General features: G+C 34.2%; 1 protein-coding gene across 1 annotated transcript in view; it reads left to right on the top strand.

Moving 5' to 3' along the window:
- The first annotated feature begins 339 nt into the window (after positions 1 to 339).
- The window catches only part of LOC148952957 (cytochrome P450 3A14-like), a 29,113-nt gene continuing 2,589 nt past the window's right edge, over positions 340 to 26,863 (top strand). The window contains exons 1-8 of the mRNA XM_089088204.1: positions 340 to 700; positions 3,500 to 3,624; positions 5,897 to 6,137; positions 8,973 to 9,103; positions 11,878 to 12,042; positions 19,137 to 19,237; positions 22,021 to 22,149; positions 25,841 to 25,978. Coding sequence (XP_088944330.1) covers positions 340 to 700; positions 3,500 to 3,624; positions 5,897 to 6,137; positions 8,973 to 9,103; positions 11,878 to 12,042; positions 19,137 to 19,237; positions 22,021 to 22,149; positions 25,841 to 25,978 — 1,391 coding nt within the window. The remainder of the gene's footprint in view (positions 701 to 3,499; positions 3,625 to 5,896; positions 6,138 to 8,972; positions 9,104 to 11,877; positions 12,043 to 19,136; positions 19,238 to 22,020; positions 22,150 to 25,840; positions 25,979 to 26,863) is intronic.

Raw genomic sequence — 26,863 nt, forward strand, 5'->3', positions numbered from 1 at the left:
ACAAAACAAGCTTGTATAACCATATATGCAACGGAAGGGGGGCCAAGGGGTCCTTCCTATTTTAGAACTGGATCCAAATCTAATTAATCATACAATTAATAAAAAAAATATTGGTACGTACGCTATTGAACAGAAGAACAAAAATCCAGCCATAAAGAGTAACATTTTTTTTTTAATTTTGTTTGCATGCCGTTTAAATAATAACATTAATTATTCTGGCTTTTCCACTAATTGCTTTATCACTATTCCCTTAACAAATCCTATACAAACTTTCAGTTGTTTATATTTCTTCTTATCTTTCTTTTAAAGATTCGTGGATTCAGTTTCTTTTTGATAATCATGGGAGTTATAGCAAATATTTTTGGAACTGCGGTGGTCATTTATGTGCTGCAGTGGTATTTTAATAGGCGAAAAATCTATAAAACTTTTAAAAAATTGGGAATTCCTGGCCCAGATCCAAACTTATTTTTTGGAAATTTATGGACACTTCGGTGGTCGAAAAGCTTATCTAGTGATTGTTTAAGCGAATGGAGACAGCAGTATGGCAATATGTACGGATACTATTTTGGGGTTGTTCCACATTTGGTTGTTTATGATTTAGACATACTGCGGAATGTGCTTATAAGAGACTTTTCTATATTTTCAAATAGACCAAAAATATTTCAAGCGCAAGCTAAGGAGGTAAAACTTGCACTGCAAGGTAGGTTTTTTTTTCAGAGTATTAAATATTTAATGTGACTAATCGACTCATTCAATAATATTAATTAGCATTACTAGTAATTTATTTTAACTAGTTAGACGAATCAGTAAATGATTAAATAATATGCATGGTAATAGTTTAATTTTTAGTAGCTTAAGTAATTAAAATCCTACATAATTAAGACATTAAATGAGCTGTAAATCTATGTAAATAACTATAAAAGATAAAGGCAGAAGACAGCTTCCTAAAAGCGGCTATTCCTTGTTTTTTTTTTTCTTTTTTGGTGGGGTTTGTTTAGTGATTGTTATCTAGTCTGGTATTTGCATTATTTTTTCAACGATCTTAGCCCCAAAAATGAATTGGTTTAGAAGTTGGTTCTCAGGGTCAAAGGGACTAAAATCTCATGCTCCTCACTTTTTAAAGTTACACGCCTAACCGACTTAAAAAAGGATTGTTAGTATTTGCTTGGGTTTCGCTAAGTCCAACATTTTCAAAACCTGTATTAAGAACGTATCCGCTAATTTCTATGAACCTGGTAAACCTCATCCTCTCCACTTAGCCTTCCGGCCGTCACGACCTACTCGCCGATATGTACTGTTACTGTGAGGTTTTAAACGAGTTTCACCCCTTTATCAAAGAGTACCTTAACAAAACTTCACATCTTAATATCCAAAGTCTCTTTTTTAATTTTTTGTTTTGGTTCCTTTTATCACCATTTCTTATATTGCCATTCCACTTTACTCTAGGATACTTAAATCACCAGCATAATCTAAGTCCAGGAGAGTTTTTTCTCCCCATTTCATTCCGTGCCCTTCCATTGCCTTTTCTGTGCTTCTTAAGGCAAAATCCATCAAAAGGATCCATATAAAGATTAAACATAAGGCTTTTTCACCAATATTCCTTGTTGCGGTCCTAACTTTCTTCGCTAATACACCATCAGCAACTTCGCAATTGTTTTCCTAAAATTATTCCATCCATCTTCAACATTGTCTAATTTTATACTCTTCAGTTTAGTACTTAATTATTCCTGGAAAGTTTCTCTCAAATTCTCGTCCTGGAGTCTGTCAACATTATAACTTCCTGGGAGGTAGTTACCCCTCTGAAATATCAGCTTTAAATTAACCCTAGACACTACCAGATGGCGATCTTTACTTTTAGCATCAATAACAGCACTCCTATATACCCTAGTATCTTGTATTGATCCTGCCAGTCTTCGGTTTACAATAATATAATCCATAAGGTTAGTTGTCTTACTATCACGTGAATGTCATGTTAACTTATGGGCCAATTTATGACCAAACACCGTATTGGTTGTAACTACATAGATTGAGATACCTACAAAATTGCAACAGTCTTTAGCCATTACTGTTTTCTTTTCCTACGCCAAATTTACCTTGGCCAAGATACCATCTATCCCTATTACTACCGACCTGGGTGTTAAAATCTCCTAATAAAAACACGATATTTCTACTTGGGACCCTGTCTATTTGCTTCTGTAACTGTAAGTAAAATTCATCCGAGTCACTAGAATCTCCGTCAGTTGGTTCTACAGGGGCATATACTACTATAACTGATACCCTGAACTTTTTAGTCATAAATTGAACGATTAGTATTCTATTATCAATACCTTCCCAGCCTAAACAAGACTTAGCAGCTTCCTTATTCATCATGAAGCCTACTCCCTGTCCATATATCTCATCCTTCCTGCCTGAGTAAACAAATTCTATATCACTTAATTTCATGCTTCCTACCCCTAGGATATGAATTTCTGAAACACCTAATAAGTCCAGTTGAATCGTCTGAATTCGTCAGTCAAATTTTTTTTCAAAATTTTCATGTTTTTTAAATCATTGAAATTATTTTGACCTCAGGAAAAGCAATGGTCTTGGACACCAGTAGCCTACAGGAAGGAGACCTACACATCTATCAAGTTTACACCGAAGCGCTTAAGCCGGCTTAGAACCGGACAGCGAGAAGTCCTTCTGACCTCCAGAACGAATGAAGGCTTTGTGCAATCCTGAGCCCATCTTGGTCACAACATACTTTCAGCACTTCACGATGCTCTTCAATCAACAAGAGTCGAAATCCTACACAGACAGTTGCAAGCCTGTTACCTCCGACTCTTTATATATACATGCCTACAAATATTATGCTACTACGGGGAGGCAACCCATAGTAGGTGGATTAGCTAGGAAGAGGTTTTTCCGCTCGGAAATTCCCACCAAAATAGGCCAGGCCCATAAGAATTATCCATTAATCAGGATGCCCCACCTAGGCATTTCTAAAATCCTAAATATCTAAAGTCATGATATTTAAATTTTATTATTCAAAACTTTATTAAACGCCTAGAATCAGAACTCGTGGCCAACAATTTTAAACACAAAGAGTAAGAGGTTCTAGAATATTAGATAGATGTGCTAATGCTTTGATTTTTAAACATTTACATCTTAAATATTACAAAAATATGTCCATCTTATTCAACATAATGAATGATTAGCTTATCTCATAATTATATATGTAAACATTATGTAAAAATGACAAGTTCGATGAGGGGAGGGGAAATTTATATTGGCAAATTTGACAACTTCAGAAAACTTACGTTTTGTTTTGGATCTTCATTTCAAGAAAATTATATACTTACGTGAGAAGTTATGATTAAAACAATTGTTTGGACACTTCCCTGCTAAAATAATCTAAGGTAAGATAACCGATTTAGCTTCTGAACGTCTCAAATGTCATCCAACTGCGTCTGAAATCTTAATAATATTACTTCAATTTAATTTGATCTATGAATTCTAGGGCTAAGAGATACAAGATGGAAAGAAGTGAGGTCGACGTTGACACCAACTTTTTCAATGTCTAAGCTAAAAGTTCTATCCAAATTTATGAGTGAGTCCGTGGATAAAGTATCGGAAGTATTAAAGGTACGGTTCCACTTTGTCCCTAAAGCACTAAGGGTTGTAGAAATTAAATCTGATTGTACGAATTGGCTGGGTGGAAACGTGCGCAACCATATATATATATATATATATATATATATATATATATATATATATATATATATATATATATATATATATATATATATATATATATATATATATATATATATATATATATATATATATATATATATATATATATATATATATATATACATTATATATATTATATATATATATATATATATATATATATATATATATATATATATATATATATATATATATATATATATATATATATATATATATATATATATATATATATATATATATATATATATATATATATATATATATATATATATATATATATATATATATATATATATATATATATATATATATATATATATATATATATATATATATATATATATATATATATATATATATATATATATATATATATATATATATATATATATATATATATATATATATATATATATATATATATATATATAAATATCTTAAAAAAAGGCAAAAAATTTAAAGTTCGACGTTTAAGTAGATAGGAGCTTGATACCTCTACAGTATGGTTATCTAATACGCTAAATCTGATGGTGTGATTTTCATTTCCGATGCTTCGAATTTTGTGGTATGATTTTCGTTAAGATTGCTTGTTTTTTAGTGAATGTCTCCCACATTTTTCAAAAATCCGACAAATTTTTTCTGGCTCGTATCTTTTAGTGGGGATTTGTAAACTTGATGAATCTTATATTTTTGAAATCATTATAATATTTGACTCTTTTGATGTATTTATTGATATCAATATTCCTTTTTTGAGCAAGAAAGGAATTTCACGAACTCTTTGACTTAAGGTTTACTCTTCTGATCGTGTAGCCCATTGAAAATTTTTTGTGGTTACGCTTTTTCCTGAAAAATTTTCAAATGGAAAAATTGTATCGATTCCGCTGTGTGAAACTGAGGGCTAAAATAAACAAAATATTTTGTCCCTTGGTTAGAATTTGATATACCAGACCTAAGAACAAAAAAATGATTTTGAAACTTAAAAATAAAATTTGAAGTTTTTTTTTTATTTAACTAAAGTTTTTACTTTTATAAATGCATCACTAGGTTTTATTTCTGTCCGAAATCATGCAATAATTTTGGGCAGAAACATGGCATGACATAGCATGGAAGTGTCAATAATTAATTTAGCTAAAATTTTATTCTCGTACGACATTGTTACCGGGAATAGAAAGGAAAATACTACTTTCTACAGAAACAAGAAAATGCAACCAGAACTAGTGTGCTAATGAATGAGTTGTGTAATGTATTTGTAGAGTGGTGTAATACTGGAGCATTCTGAATCTATTGAACACACTCTGAATATGTCTAAGTCAACAAAAGGCAATTGGATCATATCAGGAATGTAAGAAGAGTAACAAAGGACAAAACGGTAACAAAGCAAACTATTTGTATAGCCAAGAGTATAAAAAAATAACCGAACAAATTTATTTACATAACATGCTCTATTGTAGGCCTATGAGTTTTGGGAGGGGGAAAATGTACTTATAAAAATTTAGAGGAGGATAATTTTGTTGTATTTTTTCAATGAAAAAGGCAAAAAACAGGTATATTTAAAAACCTAAAAGATGGCGTAACAATTCAGGGGAACTATTTACCAAAAAGTCAGAATTCAAATCTACTGTTGGTTTAAAAATGATACCGATAGAACAGTTTTTTTTTTATTTTGACGTTCTGGTTCCATTTTTTGTCTACTTTTGATCCATAGCAGTGATACTCAAGTGTTGCGCAAATGAAACTTTGTATACCCCGCCCCTCCGTTATCGTAAGTGCCTTACGTTTCTGCATATCTTTCTTAAACCTTAGGCAACTTTGAATAGCAATGTTAACAAGCTCTTGGAAAAAATCTGTTGCCTTCGGCAGTGTCATTTTAAAAAGATTATTTTTACTCAGTTTTACCTTTCTATGTCGGTTTTATCATAAATGATAGCGGAAAAATTACATCGGTATTAAATTTTGTACATCCATTTTTAAATCCAGTCAAACTTTATGGAAACGTATTGAACAACGTGTATTTTATTGATAATTAATTATATCCTATTAGACTAGTAAAAAAAATTTGGAAAAATTTGTAATTCTGAATACTATCATTGTAGTTCTATTAATTAAAAAACTATATTTATCATACTTTTATTACTAGTGATAATCCTTATATTTTAAGGATAAAGCCAGAAGTGGGGAGGAAGTCGATATTCATGAAGTTTATCAGCGGCTTACAGCTGAGGTCATTGCAGTAACTGCTCTTGCAATAAGCAAAGACCTTGTAAGAAATCCGAATGATGAATTTTTAGCTGCAGTGCGAAAGATTTTTAGAAATACAATGAATTCAGCAGTCATGGCGTCTATGTATTTTCCTGGGCTCCAGTCCACCCTTGCTTTTCTTGCGAAGTTCAGTGTGCTTGGTGAGTATTTGGTATGAGTAAATGCTGGTGCTTTGCTTTGTGTTTCACGGAAGGGTGCCGGGTTTGCGACTTAAAGCAACTTTTATTTTACCTCTGAGCTTCAAAATCTGTCTCATTTAATTTTTGATCACCATCATTTATAACGGGTATGTATGGATCCCTGTGCAGGATTCTACGTGCTCTCTTATGAAACAATCCCAGAGCAGGTCCATTTTTGGGTTCTAACGCCTTGGAGGTTGCTCAATTCATACTTGTTTTCTTTTTGCACAAGGAGCAGTAGTTTTGTTTGCCTCACCAACAGCATGAAATTCACATGTTCCCTGGAACTTTGTTTAACCCTAAGCACAGTCACAATTTTAACTGTAAGATTGCTCAATAGAAGCTCTGACATTTTTGGGTGTTGTTACGGTCAGGGGTTACCACCACAACTTTCTTTTATGTATAGATCCTGACACGATTTGTCTAGTTAGAATAGAATCATGTCCACAAAGTTAGAATTCAATGTGAAATTTTCGCTCAATTGTAATTACACAGCATCCACTACACATACACTCCTCACCAGTGTTTCCACTTGACATTTTTTCAAATCCCTAAAAGGCTGGTGGAAAATCCCTAGAAATCCTTAGGAGTCCTCACTAACAAATGCATGTCGCTCACCGAGCCATGGAATTGCACAAATTAAAAATGGCATAGGCTATCAATTATCCAAAGGTTTAACCCCTATTATTATTCTGATCAAGCGGATTTTTGTTCGCCCGTCAATTGTCGTAGGTAATTCTGATAAAATAAATTTTTTCTAATCAATATAAAAAGTAGAATATAACGTTGACCGCATACTGGTTGCAAACTCTAATATATTTTTTTGTTTTCATTCACAACGAGAAGAAGGTACTTTTTAAGGTTGCATTCCTACTTTCGTACAAGCTAATCAATAGCTAAAATGATACTTCAGTTATCCAATCTTCTGAAAACCGCACTAACCAAGCCTCCTCAAAAACAGAATAAATATCAAAGTTGAAAGTTTTCTACATTTTGGTATTTTGTTTTATTTATAGTTATAGTTTTCTATTCGAAATAGTAAAATAAATGAAAAAATATCTTGTCCTCAAACTCTTTCGATTATACAGGCTAATTAAAGTATGCTTCACTTTTCATTATTATTTATCTTGATGTAATTCTGGAAAATTATGCAAGGGTGAGTGAAGTATGGGGATAGAGGACTTCCTTATTTTCATTTTCTTTTTTTATTCACCAGTTTTAGGATATATTTCTTCTCAAGTAACGTTTCGTAAGTAGAGTGAACAAAAGCAGATAAAGGGGAAAATACGATTTTTTTAATTTTTTAAAGGAAATGAACTTATAAGAAACAAATTGCAGGCTCTTTACATGTTTTTTTTAAGTCTGAAGTTCTATGTGTAAATTAAATTAGAAAAAAACAAGTTTTTTCAACTGAAATTAAGGAGCACCATTAAAACTTAAAACGGACAAAAATTACTACATGTATGAAGGGGATTTCCCCTTCCTCAACACCACACTCTTTACGCTAAAGTTTTTAGTACTTTTAAAAAAACTTCCCATTGTTCTAATTAAATGACCCTTGTGTTTCAGGAGTGGTTCTTAAGGAATTGGGACAAAATTCAAGCTTTAGTGTAAAGAGCGAGGTTTTGAGGACGGGGCAATCCCCTTCATACATGTAGTTATTTCTGTTCGTTTTAAGTTTTAATGTTGCTCCTTACTTTCAGTTGAAAAAACTTGTCTTTTAAAATTTAATTTCTGATCACTTTTAAGTATTACCAGAAAATATGACCCAACCTTCTCGGAGAAATTCCCCTCCCCACGGAAATATCATCTAGACAATTCAATCCCGGTGAAAATTTATCCCGTATAATTACTCTTAACAACTCCACGCGTAAAATTGAGACGTAAAAGAGAAAGCAAGACATTTAAAAAGAATTTTGTATAGGAATTCGGGGAAATCCCCCCAGTGTATAATTTCCCCTGACAAGTTCACCCCCTGAAACCTTCCCTCTCCATATAAAATTCCCCGTGGAAAAACCCCAGCAAAAAATTCACCCTCCTCCCACCCGAAAATGCATACATACTTAACAATAACAAATACTATGTTTAAAAATGGGCAAATCTTATGACTTAAATTCCTTTCCCCTGGGGCTTGGGGGGGGGGGTCATGTTATATCCAAATGCATGGTTATTGAGCCTTTCAACTATGATGAGCAAAATGACTATCTCAAAATTTTCATCGGAAGACTTTGGGAAAAAAGGGGCGGGGCGGGGGCCAGGTTGCCCTCCAGTCTTTTTGGCTACTTAAAAAGGGCAATAAAACTTTTAATTTCCGTTTGAATTAGCCCTATCACGAAATTTTAGGACCACTGGTTCGATAAGACCACCCCTGGGAAAAAAAAACAAATAAACACACATCCTTGATCTTTCTTCTGGCAAAAAATACAAAATTCCACATATTTGCATATAGGAGCTTGAAACCACTACAAGGGTTTTCTGATACGCTGAATCTGATGGTGTGACTTTCATTAAGGTTTTAATACTTTTAAGGGATGTTTCCCCCTTTTTTCAAAAACCAGTCAAATTTCCTCAGGCTCGTAGCCTTTACTTAGCAGGACCAAACTTAATCAAACTTATATATTTAGAATCAACATATTAAGCCGATTCTTTTGATATATCTATTGATATCAAAATTCCGTTTTTTAGAGTTTTGGTTACTATTGTGCCGTGTCACTCCTTACTTACTGTTTGTTACCACGAATTGTTTGATAAAAGTAGTTTTCTTGTTATATTTGAAAATAAATAAGGCAATTTTAGGGAAGATGTCTTCTCAAGTAACTTCCAACATAAAGAATGAAATAGACAAAAGGAAAAATGGAATTTATGTCAACGACTCTGGACGGACTGACCTTCTTCAGCTGATGCTTGATGCCAGGAAGAAAGATAAAGTAAGTATATTTTATGTTATACTAGAGAATTTCATCAGAGGCATTATATCCGTTAGGACCTGCTTTAATAAATGCATAGTTCTTCCATGGTATATGCAGCATAGTTCTGCCGGCCACTTCGTAAACGCGAAGTAGAGGTAATAGGGTAGTGGTAGAATCTTGGGAAGGTGCTCATTTGTTTCAGAATTGAAAGTTCTAGTGTCCTTCAAGGACTAACACAACTTGCCCTCTTTCATTTATCGACGCATTATCATACCTATCCATCTTCTTCATCTTCACATTTTTATGTTATTTCGGATGTTTGTCACAGACCAAGATAGCTTTTTCCATAAAATAAATTTAAAGAAACAAGTTTTTTTAACTGAAAGTAAGGAGCAATGTTAAAGCTTAAAATGAACAGAAATTATTACGTATAGAACGGGGATTGCCCCCTCCTCAACACCTCGCTGATTACGCTAAAGTTTGACTTTTGCTCCAATTATTCAAGGACTACTCTTGAAACACATGGCCCGTTTAATTAGAATAAAAAACTATTTTAAGGTTCTAAAAAAAACTTTAGCGTAAAGAGCGAGGTGCTAAGAAGGGGGCACCCACCGTTATATAAGTAATATTTTATGCTCGTTTTATGTTTTAATGTGGCTCCTTACTTTCAGTTGAACTAACTGGTTCTTTTATTTAATTTATGATAGTTTTTTAAATAATGCCGGGAAATCAAGATCCCCCTCCATTGGAAAATTCCCTTACCCCACAAAAATTCCTCCGTCGAAATATTTTCCCACATACCTCTCCCCCCTCCTCCAGAAAATCCCCCTCGTGAAAAACACCTCTATACTTCCCAATTATAAATTCTATATGCAAACAATGGGCAAAGTTCATAGCTTGCAGCCCTTCCCCCGGGGGTTGGGGAGGGGGGTCATGTCATCCTTAAAGACATAGTTATTAGGCTATATCTTTCGACTATACGGAACAAAATTGCTATCTCAAAATTTTTATCGGACAAATTTTGGGAAAAAAGAGGCATGGGAGGGGGGCTAGCTGCCCTCCAATATTTTTGGTAACTAGAAAAGAGCACAAGAACTTTTGATTTCAAATCAAATGAGCCGTCTCCCGATCTTCTAGAATCATTGGTTCGATAAGATCACCCTATGAAAAAAAACAACAAATAAAAACACATCCCTGATCTTGCTTCTGACAAAAAAATTCAAAATTTTTCATTTTGTAAATAAAACAAACGTCAAAATTCCATTATTTGATCTGTCTATTGATATCAACATTCTGGTTCTTAGAGTTTCGGTTACTATTGAGCCGCGTCGCTTCTTACTTACTGTTCGTTACTATGCACGAATTATTTGAAAATACGTTAGAGCGAAATTGTGGAGTACTATTCCACTGGAAATAAATGAATTCTGTTTCATCATTCCGATAGAATTATAAAAAATATATTCTTTCTACAAATACACAAAAATAGTCATTAGCAGGATTCTGTCTTTTTCCGCTGTATAGTGCATAGTACCTTTGGTTTAATACTTTGTGATGTATTATGTATTATGATGTGCATGTATTTTTTTTATATAAATCAGTGATGTATAAGTATAAATCCTCGAAATTCTCCAGGGGCTATCGTTTAGGCCCTAGGGACCAATGATCAGCCCCTGAAGTTGTTTTCTTATTTCTGTGTTTCTTATTCAATAAAGTCAAGTCAAGTCCTTTTACGGATTGACATTTATTAGAGGACAATCAGCTCTCCTCTCCTTTCTGCATACTTTCTTGCCTCCTGGCCCTTCCTTAACTCCTATGATATTGGATCAAAATTGTGAGATGACCATCTTGTTCAGAATGTTTGAAAGGTCCAGTAATTATACCTTCAGAGATGACTTGACTCCCATAGCCCCTGAGGCAAGGGCTGCATACTATGCAAATTGCCTATTGTTCACATATAGGCTTTATAATGGGATAGGGGGAGGGCTTGTTTTTATATCGAGTGTCTGATTCGCTCTAAACTATCAAGAATCGTGTCCTGAGCCAAGAGGTGCGTATAGTTGGTTGTGAATAGAAGGGAATCAGGTCCCCTGAAATAGGTCGATAATTTTTGTTTCTGTTTATTTTGAAACTTGTAGTCTTTTGAGCCCAGAGGAATCTAAAATAAAAATGAAAATTATGTCTGGGGGATGGGCCCTAAAAAATGGGGCCCGAGAGAGGGCTTAAATTTTTTAGCTTATGTTTAAAACCTATAGAATTAAGCCCAAGGAAATCCCAAGGCAGAAGAAAAAATCAAAGACAAAATATTGACTTACCTGATAATGAGGCCCAGCAATGAACCAAAAAAGGACCAAAATTTTTTTCGGAGGAACTGAAACTTACAATCGATAGTTTCTGGGCTAAGGAAACCCTTGTGCATGATGAAAAATTGGAAAAAAATATTGGCCTGTCTAAAAATGGGGCCCAAAATACGGTCCATAAGCTTTCCCTAACAGCTTGAATTGTAAAACTTTAACCCCTTGTGCTAAGGGAATGCGTGAAAAATTCTACTTTCGATGCATGGGCTTCCAAAGATGAAGTCACAAACATGACATTTTTCCCGATCTTCTTTAAACTTGTATTCTTCAGTCTTTGGACCATGGGGAGCCAAGAGTACAGGATTAGAATTGATTTGAGAATTTGGTGCCCGTAAAAATGGGGACAAGAACTTGTAATTTTTGACATACGGTGATTGTAAATACTGTTCTTTTCAAACTATTTTTAGACGTCTTTAATATACTTTTATATCTCATTAGCTATCAAGGGGACTCAGTGATGATGACATCATTGCAAATGTTTGGTCAGTTATGTTGGCTGGCTATGAGACAACCTCTAACACACTGTCTTTCTGCTCTTATCTTCTTGCAAAGCATCCAGATATTCAAGAAAAGCTACTACAAGCCATTTTGGACAAATTTGGGGTAAGTTTATTTGCCACTAAACATTGTATGGGGTTCTCGTGCCCACAAGGCAATTCAGAACATCATCGGAAAAGACTCGTTTTTCCAATAATTCACGTTCTTTGACTATTTCCGTTACCATAGCTCCTGATTTAAATATGCAAGGAGTTTAAGATATTTGCGCATAATGTAAAACACAAATAATTTCATATTTAGTTAAATTAAGCTAAATTTACGTTGCCTAGGCAACGTGAAGTGTTGCAGTAAGCCTTTGTCGGTTTTGCCAGCAAAAGTGTACTGGGAGCAACTCTGTGGTCACAAATCCGAGGAACTTAAGAATATTATGTTAAAAATTGAGGAAGTTACACCTTAATTGTATGCATGTAATGAACCTTTATATGTTTCTACTGCTACCACTACTACTAACAACTCACTGCAGCACTAAGCCACCTAAGGCTAACACAGATAGGTACGCTTCCTCCTCCAGCACAATCTGTTTGAAGTCTCCCTCTTTACACCCTCCGAAGAAGTTGTCATTTTCCTTAAATCTCTCCTTATGACATCCTCCAATCCAATTTGAGGACGACCTGCTTTTTTTTTACCTTAGATGGCTGGCCAACAAGGACGATCTTTGACAATATGTCATCCACCATCCACAGAACGTGCCTTACCCATCCCAATCTTTCCCTCATTATAGCCCTAGATAGGGGGGATTAAACTACATTTTTCGCAAAGCTTAGTGTTTTAAATACGGTCAGACAGACGGAATCCAAAACAATCTTTAGACAATTTTCCTGAGAAACATCTAGCCAATCCTCCTCCGTCTTTCGGGATGCCCACACTTCAGAAATATACTTGACCACTGTCATCAATCTAGCTTCCAATATTCTAATCTTGGTTCGCAGACTTATGTTCATATTCTTCCAATCTTTTTTGAACTGTGAACAAAGACCCTGGGCCTTCGCTATTCTACTTTTAACATCTTCACTGCGCCTACCGTTCTTCAAACTTTTCCCACCGAGGCCAAATCCAGCCAGACACCAAAAAAAGGTAATTTAGCTTGCACAGGCTTCTAACCCCTCATCGTTGAAGATCAGCGTCCTCTAACAAGCTATTCTTAATTGCGCGTTCCTTTCCACAGAGATACGGAATTCTCAAATTCCTCGAGTTTCCGTATCCTCAAATGTATCACAAACCAATGATGGGTAAGCCCACTAGTAGAAACATGACAACTGTTTGTCGCCAAAGATGACCATGGTCAAAGCCGTAGCCAGGAAGAGGTTACTATCGGGTTTAACCCCCCACTTAAATTTTGTAAGGCCCTTAAAACAAAACGTAACGAAAATACATACAAACAAATTTTTATGCGTTTTGTAAAGATTTTTTTTTGAAAATCGTACGCTTCCCCCAAACCCTCCAAAAAATAACCCCTTCCTGAACAAAATATTTGCATACACGCTAGACCATGGCATTGAAGGAATTTAATATAATACAAATAATACACTACAAAATAAGATTAATGAAAATAAAATATTTTAACCAATAGTTTTTTTATTAATAAAAAAAATAAAAAGTATTTAGAATCCTATTGCTGCAGCTACTGTTCATTATAAAAAAGAGACATTTCTGCTTCTCGTGAGAATTAAACATAAAAACAAGTTTTTTCAACTGAAAGAAGGAGTAGCATTAAAACCTAAAACAAACAGAAATTATTCTGTATATGAGGGGGGCTGTCCCTTCCTCAACTGCCGTTTTTACGCTAATTCAATTCAAATTCAATTCAAACTTTTTATTTCCTCCGAATACGAAGAGTAAAAAAAGAAATAAATAAAAATAATAACCGCTAATCAACAGGCCATAAATTTATCTTAAACAACAAATACGCAAAGGCCTTCAATCAAAATTATCACACAAATTAACACTTCATTCAATAGATAATAAATTAACACTTCACAAATTAACCCTTCATTCAAAATTAAATCAAATAAAATAAATTAAGCTTCGTGTGCAGCTATATATAAATTATGAGGAAAAACATTTAATTTGGATAAAAAATTCTCTTGATTTTTCTCCAAAACAACAACAGGTTTTTTTATTTTATATGCATTCATTAAAAAAGTATTTGATTCAGATTTAGAAAAGCGGCAAAGGAACTTAGCAAAATTAAAAAATGTGGTTTTTATATGCGAAATATTACTAATTCTAAAAAACGGGAGAAGCGATGAAAAAACTAAAATTTGAGGCAAAGCGACTGTATTATATACCCGAGCCAGTGATTTCCGAGAAAGAAGATCACGAAGACAAATTACTGCCCCGAAACTAGACGCTATTCTACTTTTAACTGCTTTGGAAATAGAAGCACGGCATAGAGCTAAAGTTGGTCCATAAGGCACACCAAGATATAAAAAAGATTCCAAAGGTTTTAAAATACTATCATAAATACGGACAGAAATTTCTGAATTAACGAGATCATTAGCATTAGGACCAAGAATTAAAAACTGATACTTTTCAGGGCGAAAACGAAGTCCATGCTCGCTAAAAACCTTTGCTAAAAAATCTAAATTTTGTTGAAGTGACTGAAGCGATCGACTCAAAAGGAGTAAATCATCTGCGTAAGCAATCCACGACAGAACATAACCTTTACCATAAATAAAAGTCAACTGAATTTGATCAAACAGCCCCGAAAAAGTAATATTGAAAATCAAAGTAGAAATAATGCTTCCTTGTCTCAGCCCCCTACATAACTTAACATTATAATCACTAAACTGATTCTTCCACTTAATACGAATACGAGAGGAGCCATACCACTTTTTTAAAACCAAAACTACTGGAAGTGGGGCATTATTCTTCAGAAACGCAGTCATAGCCCAAGAATGGATAATTGAATCATACGCCGCCGCAAAATCTAACGCAAGTGTATAAACTCTATCCCATTGCTTACAAAAGGATATTATTCTTGAAAGGAGGGTATGAGCAACATCCATACTTAGACCCTTACGGACCCCAATTTGATTCAGGCATTGGTTAAAAGGCTCCAAATACTTTAATAAAACTAACTAAAAAACTTTGCTAATCTGGCATGAAACAGTAATTGGCCTGTAATCAGAACATCTATTCGTATTCCCTCCTTTTTTTGAAAGGGGTGAAGTGGTAGCACAAGAAAAGCTAGTTGGAAGAACTCCAGAAGAAACAATAGTAGTAAAAAGAGTAGCGAGAAGAAGGATTGCTTTGGGGGATGCCCATTTTATATGGTTTGAATGTATACCATCATGATCAAAAGAATGCTTACTTTTTAAAGCTTCAATTGCTACCGTTACATCTTCAACAGAAACAGATATTTTACTATTTGGGCGGGGCTTTGAAATTTCTTCCGATAATAAAGAGTCAAGCCGTGATTCAACTGCCGCATCACCGGATGAAAAAACTTGAATATAATGAGTTATCCAATCATCTAGTTTCAGAGAACTATTAGAATCTGGTGAATAATTATTATTACGACGTCTAGAATTAACCAAACTCCAAAGCTCATTTTTATCACTAGTAATCCTTGAACCAATTTCATCTTTTATAATTTCATTATGCAAACGCAACTCGGCCCGAGAATCGCGTTTAATTAATTTCATACCATCATAAAATGGTCCAGATCGCGGTTTTCCCGCGCAATTCCAAATGTAACAAGCTTGAGATGCATTCTTTTGGCTTTGCTTTAAAATCGGGTTAAGGTTCCAACCTAAAACACGAGATCCACAACGGAAAGAATCAGTTCTAAATGCTTTATTAGCCCCGACTTTTAAACTATGAACAATTTCAAGGTAAAATAGATCAATATCAATTTGATCAACATCCTTAGAATAATTTACAATTATTTTAACTAAAAGTGCATCTGATTCTTCATGATAATTGCACATTTTTTCCCGATCCCAGATAATTTTATTTACAATTTGACTAGAACGATGGATAATTTTAAAAGATGGAATTTGAATATTTAAATGAAAAGAAAGGTAAAAATGGTCACTAATAGGCATATCCAATCCAACATGAACAGGCTGTGGTAATAACGCTGCATTTGAGACCAGCACACGCTCTAGATTATAGCAAGAACCAGAATTATGGACATACGTAAAATCCGCATCTTTTGAAACTATAGTAAAAACCGAAAACAAAGATAAAAGAGCGGAGGAGCGGACATCAGAGATAGCAATGTTGCAGTTAAAACTTTAACGTACAAAGCGAGGATTAAAAAAGGGGTTCCGTATATGAGGGCTCTGATCTTTTTTCAAGTTACGCCAGAAATTTCCCTCGCCCCCCCCTTGTATGCTTTCCTTGGAAAATTCTCTTCGGAAACTGCCCACTCCGAGAAAAATTTTCCCCTTTAAAAATTTTCTTCTGGCAAAACGTTCAAAATTCCACATTTTTTCAGATATGAACTTAAACCTCTACAATAGGATTCTATGATATGCTGAATCTGATGGTGTGATTTTCGTTAAGATTACTTGAAAATCAAACATGACTTGATAGAAAGAAAGCTTCACTGCATAACGTTAGATAGTCCTCTCTAACATAAACTCTAAGACTCCACTTCAACTCACACACTCTAGGCTCTTGTTCAATTACTAGCGAACATCATTCTTTTTGCCCCCAGGTAAGAATTATAAGCGCCTTTCAAAAATATTATGTCATATTTATCAACCCGGTCTGAGGTTCAGTCTTTCTGTAAAAACAACGGTTGTATATATCGTACAACGCATGATATACAGTAATATCATAGGAGTGCAATACCGCTGCCTAAGGAAAAAGCGAAGTTGACTCTATGCATTATTATTTTTTTCACCAAGGTGCTCCGCATAAAATATGTTGTCGTAGAAACTTCAGAGGGGGTTCGCTCAATTGAAAATTAAAATTTCTAGTGCCCTTTTTAAGATTAAAAAGTGGTTTGGGGGGTAAGTAGTCCCCCACGCTTCTAATAACCACCAAAAACATCCGATAAAATTTTTTGATAGTGATTTCGTTCAGCATAGTTGAAAGGCCCAATAACTATGTCCCTGGGACTGAAAACCCTTTAAATTCCCTGGAGTAAGGGCGGTGATCTATGCAATGCGCCCATTGCTTACATTTATTACTTGTTATTGGTAAAGGGGGCCACGTTTGACTTTTGGTGTCTAAAAAGGCTAAAAGTATAAGATGAAGCTTTCAGGGAATGTTAAGAGGAATGATTAACTATATTAAAACACACTATGTGCATGTAAGCTATTAGAAAGACCTATCTCAGGAACGGCTTAGGATATTAAGTAGGAAATTTCAGAGAATAATTAGGAGGATAGTGATTTGACCAGAAGGAAATATGTGCACGTTACTACTATCACTGTTACTACTGCTGCTACCACTACTGCTACTACTTCTACTATACTACGACTGCTACTACTAAAGCTAAGGTTATTAAGTTGACATAATCAGAAAATATTGAGGTAAAAGTTGAACTAAATCAAAATACACTATGCGCGTGTAGGTTCCCAAATTGGTTTATAACCAATATCTTAGGAATGGCAGTGCTATGAAGTTGAAACCCAAAGGGTATGTTGGCGGGTTGGGTGCTGAACCAATCAAAAGGAACCATGCACAATTGCACATGCTACTACTACTACTCCTGCTGCTTCTGCTAGCATTACTACTACTACTATTACTACTGTCGCTACTACTACTACTAAAGCTATACTGAACTAAATCAAAGCACACTATGCTCATTTATAAGGCACTTGCATTGATTTCTGGGACATACCAGATGTTTCAAAAGCCAAGGAATGATAAAAAATTGGGCAACCAAAGCAAAAGAATATCCAAATTCTGGGCTTTACAACCTATCCGAGAATGGAAGTCTCCACAATTTAAAACCAGTGCTCGAAACAAGAAAATTCAAACCATTTCGGTTCGTCTGAAAGACGTTATTTCAAACTCAGCAACCCATAAATACGAAATCAGTTAGCCAGTTCAATCAGACTCTGGTAAACTTCTTTATTTCAAAGGAATAAACTGTTTACGAGTGAGACGGACCAATATTTCATGCAAAATTTGCTTCTGCTTGACGGTTTATCTGCCTTCGACCCCTCAGATTCCATTTTCTCGAATTTTTGAAAGTGGAAAGCGTTAGATGTCATTATAAATGAGTTTTCGACGTCGATGACTATGCAATAAGACCTAACTTGTCTCTTATAAAGTCTTACCTTTCAAAAAGTGAAATTTCGAAGATAGATCTTCTCTAAGCTATTAAAATTTCACCCGACCTCCCAATTGCCTATTCCGCAGCGCTAAAACAGATAAAGCTAGCTGCTGCTTTACCTCTGGTTAGTGCCAGCAATGAACGATTCTTCTCAGTGTTAGTGTGCGTTAATTCAGGCACTTAAGAAAACCTGGCTCTTAAAACATTTTTGAGCTCCTCTTATAAACATTTTTTTTTTATTTTGGGTTTGCAATATCACTCAAAGTCATTTTAGCTGAAATGTTGCTATGTCGATTCTGTATGGATAAACAGTATTTTATGAAGTCTCATGGATTTTGTGATCGTAAACATTTTACATTTTTTTTAATTGCAAATTCACATGCTAAGTTATGGTTATAGAAAGTTGATAGGTAAATTCATTTCCATAAATTTATACTTGCGAATTCACACTCCGGGAAGGAATCCATACGCAGTGGAGTCAATTTGTGAGGGGGGGGGGGGGGGTTGAAAAACGCATTTCACCCGGTCACTAATATTTTTGGGAATTGACACAAATGTTTTATGCAAGGAAAATACTGTGTAAGAGAGTACTTCTGTAAATATTAAGGGCATATAATATTTTATTGTTTTATAATACTAAATATATACGTAAATATACACGTAAATAAAATATATACGTAAATATATATGTAATATATACGTGAATAAAATTTATAATACGTAAATATAATACCTCACTGTTTTTCAATTAAATCTTTGTATCACCAATATTCATGTTTTATGACAAATCTTTTACAATCATCTCCATCCATGAAAAATACTAATTTATTGTTTTACCGGCAGTACTTTTTTTATTTTAAATTTGTAAAATACACATTTTTATTCCTTATATTCAATTTAGGATGGTGAAGTTACATATGAAGGTGTTCATGAGATAGATTACTTGGATCAGGTTGTTTCTGAGACACTTCGAGTTTTTACACCGCTTCCGAATTTTAAAAGGTACAGAATTCTAATGTAAACTAGCTTTTTCTTTTATTATACCAAATGTTTTTGTTTTTACTAACTCATAAATATAGTGTGTTCTACTAATTACCAATTTATCAGAAGCTTTAAACAGTTGCGTAATTTTTTCAAAATCATGGGGGGGGGGGGGCAAAGTTGGAACCAGTTTTCCAAAATCAAGTGAAAGTGACAATTAACATTACCAAAAAGGCAGAGATATACTAGAGAAAACTGACCTGTTTCTATAGATACTTGAACTATGCACTCTTATCTTAGTTTTGAAAAGATTTTTTGCAGAAACTAAATTACAGCTGTGGAGCAAACATGGGTCTTGCGGGCACGGTTGATCCCCCCCCTCCCCCCATCTGCCCCATAGCAAATTATGCCCCTGTCTTTAAAGAAGAAGTTAATGATAACAGATGCACCAGTAGTGGATCCAGGGTAGGGGCGAAGGGGGCGCGCACCCCCCTAACATAGTCTAAAGTAGTGTAATTTACTTAATTAACGCAAGTTTGCGGTAATTAAACTTGCTCCTAACGTAAGTTTCCTGGATCGGCAACTGAGATGCACAAACAAATATTCAAACGAAACTTGCGTTCTCTTCTAAGTTCTATTTAATGGAAACATTCTCCTGTTCTTATTTTCTGTTTAAACTTGAAAAGCTTATATCATCACCCACTTTTTTTTTTTTAAATTCACAATAAATTCGGCTCAAAAACTAGGCGAAAAAGTATATTACGGAAGTCCTTAATTAGTAGTTTTATAGATCTGCAATGAAAAATAGAGAAGAGGCAGAAATATTGTGGGGATTAAATTTCTTTCAAGTAAACAAAGAGATTAGCATATGAATTTATGGAAAAAAACTGGTTCCTTTGTTTTCTTTCTCGAGGGATTCCAAAAACCTAAAGCTGATAGGTATGCTTTGTAAGATAATTAAACCAAAAGTAAACTGAGCTTTGACCAGAGGCTGTGGACCAAATTTCCAAAAAAAAACAACTTTGTCTGGCTAGCAATTTAGGAACAGTAATGTTATTGTCTTGAAATTTAACCAAAATCTTAATGACAATAAAGGAATATGCCAAGTTTCTAGAAGGGTTCAAAACCTTTGAAAAATTATGTCAAGTAAAAAATTTAATAAGCATGATTGCCATCTAATCACCATGTATGTTTAGAGCAGATGACACTTTACCGTACTGTGATCTCTACAGTTTTATGCACTGCCTCATTTATTTCTGACGAATATATCTGTACTCGCTTTTCTTAAATTTTAAGTTACAACTAAAATGGAATCGCATTCTTCTTTACATGTACATATTTGAATTAAATAGCTTACCCTAGTTTTTGGAAAAATCCAATTAACAAATCTATATTTATTAAATTGACGTAATTTCAGGAACATTTGGTTTAGGATAATTTTCTAGGGTGTTCTAGTTCAATACGTAAATTGCAAATTAAGATCTATTTGCCATTGCTGTTATAGATAACCCCAAAATGTCATAGAATATTGGGTAAAGTGCAGGATAAAGGGATTTAAAGCTACAGAGCATTAGAAATTATTCATATTAGCATGAGCGTAATTTCTGCATTAAGATTGGTAGGCTAAGAGAGGGTCAACATCTGGTGGATCTGAGATACCCTTCAATAGAAAAGGGGTTTCCAGAAGAAATTCTCCGGATAACTTGTGAAAAACACAATCCCAAACGTGTTTTTAAGCTCTCTGAAAATTTAATCTCGGAAATGATTTTGTTAAGGATACGAAACAACAAAAAAGTAAAGGTGGCACTGGCCTGCCTTGATTATGTAAAAGCATAGTTTTCCTCAAGTGGTAAACGAAGAAAAGTTACTATTTAGCATAGACGCTAGACTGTTAATTTCAAAAACGTTACCAAATACATAATAAACAATACACACATAAAATTAACTTAAAAATAAGTTGGCAACCCTGCTTCCAAGCCCGTCCTGTGGCGAAGGCATTAAATATATTATTGGCAATAGTTTAGTTATTTAATGATAAACATAATAATCTTTATAGCCCAAATTTCAAATTGATAGGTTTGTCGAGAAATTATCGAAAAGTAAGTTTGACCCTTGGGGTATAATATAATGTTAAGGCTATATTTTCTCAGTAATATATTTTACAAAGATAAGATAACGTATGTGTCTGTCACATTAAAAAGAGGCTTCACGATAAAAACAGAGTGTTTAGATTTATGGCTCAAAGATCCAATTTGCACTGAATTAAAAACTAGCTTTGATATGGAAACTTTTCGGGCGAAAAGTTCGCCGGATTTGAGTCACGGGACTTTTTTATAAGCAAACACTCGGTTTCTCAGTAATTTCACCGACAGTATATATCCACGGCATAATTTTTATAAGTAAAACTCTCTGTTTCCTTGTAATTTCACTGAAAAAAAAATATATATCACAGACACACATGAAATCTCAAAGAAGGACTTACATTATTGCTCAAATCTTAGTCATCTGCTAGTGCAGGGTTCACGTCACACTGATCGCAATTTTTCAAATCTAGCTGTTCTTTTATTCATCATTATCTTTTCTTTAACATGATTTATAAGAAAATACACTTATGACAGAGCGTAACAAAGGTGATAATTGAAACTTTTAATGCAATGAATATGTGTTATTTACTACTGCTCCTACTACTACTAGCCACTCACGAAAGCACTAATGCCCCTTTTTATATATTGTATTATGTTCCAGCCTTATACAGTAGTGAGGAAATCATGTTTATAAGATTTTTCTTTGTTTTTTTTTTTCAGAGAACTTGCTGAGGAAACTGTGATTGGACCATATAAAATTCCCGCTGGTACAGCTGTCGAGTGTTCTTCATGGGAGATACATCATGATCCAGAAATATGGCCAGAACCATATAAATTTAAACCGGAAAGGTATGGTTGTTACGAATACAATTTTATTTGTTAGGCTAATGTGGTGTGGTCAAACAAGAGTGGGTCGATATTCGACTGCTACAATTTAGTCATTCAGCAGCCAAATCCATTAACTCTATTTGAAAAGAAAAACAAATAAAACCCAAAAGAAAACATTGCTTGGTTTTATTTTATTTTCATTTACCATTCAACTGACGAAAAAGTGTATGAAATTATTCTGTATTCACCTTTTTCATACACTGAAAATTTACTCGTCATCATTTTAGTGCGGATTCAATCTGATTGGCTTGACTTGAATTCGGGCTCCTGTCGCGTTGGGGATGGCATAGAGAGCGTTGCAACTCTTTTCCTCCAGGCTGACCAGTTTGGTGCTAAGATTGGGGCCTCGTTGATAGCAATGTTGGCCATCTCCAGGAATCTATTGAGACTATCCTTCGACCTGGTCCGAGGTCTGCCCCTCGGATGGGATCAGCCATGAGCTTTTCGGTCGAAATCATAGATTATTCGGGCTGGAGTTGTCGTCAGCACGCGTAGGAGGTGAATTGGCCCTAAAAACAAAAATAATTAAAATAAATGAAATGGAATAAAAAAAAGTTTTTAAATATTTCGTCTTACTTTGACACGAATCAATATCTCTGGAGAATACCCCTTGTGAGCAAATCAAGTAAGCGGTTTGGGAAACATGTGTTTTACTCAAGGAGACTTGTACTAATCGATATAACTATCTTTTTTGAGCTTTTTAACGTTTAAGAACCAGCAAAACTTAAAATGGGGATCAAATTGGAATGTGCTTCCGATAAATACAGTTCTTTAAAGATGTTCGAATATTCTAAGGAGTAACTTATGCATAGGCTTGCATAGGAATTTTTTTAGAGTAATGCTTTATATAGCGAGTAACCTCCCGGTTTAGAATACATATAGTATTTCCTGCAAGAAAGGGTAGCGCATTCCATTTGCACACTGAACCAAGTACGATATATTAATCCACCAACACCCCTCCCCATACCCGTACAAGGATCACCCCCTGCCAGAGGAAGAACTTCTTAAAGTTCCAACCCAATGGGTCCACATGTTTCTTGCCGCAAAAGCAAAATACTAGTAAAATTAAAAGAGTGGATGTATCTTGGTTGGAACAGATAATTTAATGATCTGTGATCTACATTAAACCTACACTAAATGATCTACATTAAATCTACATCATTTAATGTAGAATTAATGGTCACTAAGCTCTGGAATTGTCTGAATAGATAATTCATTGCAGTGCAAATTATTATTCAATTGGAAAGGTGCTTAGCTATGTCCCCTCCCAAAAGCCCCCTCCCATCCTCTTCACCTTCTCCTTCATACTAGAAGCACTGAGAGTGTTAAGGATAATAATATGACGTGCTAAGTCACTTCAGTCTTGGGCACTTCTAATTTTTTTTTTAATCAATTAGGCTGCATCTTTGGACAGAAATGCAGGGTTGTAATATACTACGCTTTGTTTAAAGGGATTACAGAATGCGTGACTCTCCCTGGCTAGAAAAGGTAAAAAACAGGGCGGGGAGGGGGATAGAGAGACGTAAGAAGTTTTCAATTTTTCAATTATTTGTATTATGGGTAATCTGGAATGTGATATTATTATTACTCTTGACTCTCTCGAGTTTTCTGTACGCAGGAGAAGGACAAGAGTGGGGAGGAGGGTCTGTTGAAGTGGGAAAATAGTTTAAGCACCATTCTACTTGAATAATAATTTGTCCTGTATGAATTATCTATTTAGAGTACCTCCTGTGATGAAGAGGGAGAGGCGATAAGAGGAGGAGGATATTTTGGTGATACTTTTGAAGGTAAAGCGATTTTAGGAAGTATGAGAAAACTAGAGATGTGACACTAAATGATAATGTAAAGCGATAAAGCGTTAGAACCATTCCCGATGAATACCAAGTAGTTTTAGCTAGTTTAAAATAAACATTTAAACTGAGAGCTGAAGACTCTTGTTAAAAAATAATAATCACGATAAGAAATATCCAATGATACAATTAGTAGTTGAAAACGGACATATTAATGGTCTATAAAAGAGTAATTCGTTAGGGTCTAACTTCAGTACAGTCAAAAAGAAGTTGAAGCAAATTAAGTTTTTAATTTTATTAGTAAAAGGTGTACCGTAAGAACAGAAAAATTGTATGGCCTCCAATCGAAAATATGTAACTACAATAAAGCGTAAGATAAGAGATAAACACTTGGGCTTCTTAAGATAAGTGCTTGGGCTGCTAAACCCAGAAAGAGAGTTGTTAAAAAGACTAAAAACTATACATATTCTTGTTTAGACACCCATACATCTTGAAAACAAAGTTCTTTACCTTTGATTTAGAGAAAATAACAAAGTAAATATAAATTTTGTCTGAAAAAGACCTCGATCTAAGCTGCGAACAAAAACTTAATTCGCTTAGAACTGATGGCGTAGAATTGAAATGGACTTTCAACAGGAACAAAATAAGTGTGTGGCAGGTGAAATGATCACAAGTATCAAAATGACCTTGTTTTTTGCTTAAGAAATAGAACTCGTGTGTGTAACAATGATGTAACTAAGATAAAAATAACCTGGTATTCTATATAAAAGACAAATACTTGGGATCCTTAAAATAAACACTTGGGTTTATTTTAATTTATTAAAATAAATCCAGAAGGGAAGATGTTAAAAACCACTAACGACTATACATATTCATATACATATGGGCGTTTTGCTTGGACACCCATGCATCTTGAAAACAAATGTCCTTACCTTTGGCCTAGATAAAACAATAAAGTAAATAGGAGTTTTGCCTCCAGAGGACAGAGTTAATTATTTTTGATTCTTTAAATGTCTTTTTTTGCTAAGACTTATTATATTGGCTTGTTTTTGTTCTTCTTCTTGTTTTTGTTTGTTAACCCCAAATTGTGAATTTGGCCCATCTAATCTTGTGACAGAAATTTTTCGAAAAACAATCTTATCTTTCATGCCATGGATTCAGACTGCCAATTTATTCTTTTATTTACTTTGTAAATTATGACCTCTTCCCTCACTCAACAGTTTAACCTAAAATTGTAATTAGACAGAGCGGAAAATTTGACAGGGTTGCAGGATATTTAAAAGCGAGTGGAAGTCGCTCAAAGCTGTAAGTAAAATTTTTATTCACTGAGAATCGATGGTGTAGAATCTAAATGGACTTTCGACAGAAATACAAATAAATGTATGGCAGGAGAAACATTCATACGTTTTAAAATGACATTTTTCTGACTAAGAAATAGAACTCTGTGTATGTGAGTGCATTATTCGAAGCTAAACGCATAGTCACGTCCGTAGGAACCCTTTTCATGGGAGAGATTAGTTTATTTTAAAAAAAAGGCAAATTACAGGAATAAAAGTGGAAAGTATACAAAAATCCCTAAGATCCCAAAATTTTTGGGAGGCTGGAGCTGGCCAAACGGTCTTCCATTCCCCCGCACCTATGCAGAAGCTATTATTTTTGTGCAATTCTATAGTTATTATTATAAATAAAGAAAGCAAAAATAAAGCAAACAAAAGTAAGTTAGGGCTCAATAACTTTAATGATGGAACAAGATACTACCTTAAAAACCAATGGCACCAAATACTTTAAATCATAACATTTGAAGTTTTTATTGATGGATGATGTGGTCCAACAGGATGTTTAATTCTATTTTTTTATTCAAGGTTTGAGGCTGATCAAAAGGCCGCAAGACACCCAATGGCCTGGATACCCTTCGGTGCTGGTCCGAGGCAATGTATAGGAATGCGTTACGCTTTGCTTGAAATCAAAATGTCGCTTTGCAAGCTTCTTCGTCAATATAGGTAATTCTTAGGTCTTAAAATATGATGTATAAAAGTATTAGTTCTTATATAATAATAATAATAAGGGTTTTTATTTAAATCAAACAAATAAATAAATCAACCACCAGAAGCAAACTTGTTTAGGCTATACACCCTTCAAAAAAAAAACAAAAAAAAACGTAGAGTGACGGTCGAAGGAGGTTTTATATCTGAAGTACCCCTAAGGCCAATTTTTGTTTCAGCGAGTGTCAACTACACCACGTTTGATTAATTATTTAGCTCATATAGACGAGTTTCGATTATATTTAAGATAGAGGTCAAATTTGATTCACATTAAATTGTACTGAATAGAAAGCTGTAGGCTACTTGTGTACTATAATTTTTCAGATGTTCTATAATTTTTCACTTCTATTATATGATCAGTATTTGGTACCAAAATCGAGGGTTCTGAAAATACTTCCTGTTCTCTTTTCCGAAAATCAGGCAAAAAATTGATTCAAATTCGTATGTTTCGCTCAACAAAAAAATCAGCAGAAAATAATACAGATAGTTTGGAACTTGTTTTGACAACCAAACACAGAGTTGTTCCCATATTCTTTAATAAGCAGAATGTCTTTTTTTTGTGTGCTCGCTTGAAACTAACGCATCAAATTTATCAACGAAAGACAAAAAAAATGTTCGATCCTTATACCTTCAGTGTAACTAAGACAGTCATAAATCTTCCATATATTTTTCATTTGCGACTTTTGCTTGAAGAAGCAGAATAAATTGGATCAGAAATATACTCAGGAATTAATATTTGTGTTGCTTGTAACCTGGTATATTAAATTCGCTTGGCATATAGTTTTAGCATATTTGAACAAAACAAAATGTTTGGATATTGTATAAAGTTTTTTTTTTCTTTCC

The sequence above is a fragment of the Artemia sp. Qi Xiang Cuo genome, chromosome 4 (assembly GCF_049724085.1).
Source record: "Artemia sp. Qi Xiang Cuo chromosome 4, ASM4972408v1, whole genome shotgun sequence".
NCBI lineage: Eukaryota > Metazoa > Arthropoda > Branchiopoda > Anostraca > Artemiidae > Artemia > Artemia sp. Qi Xiang Cuo.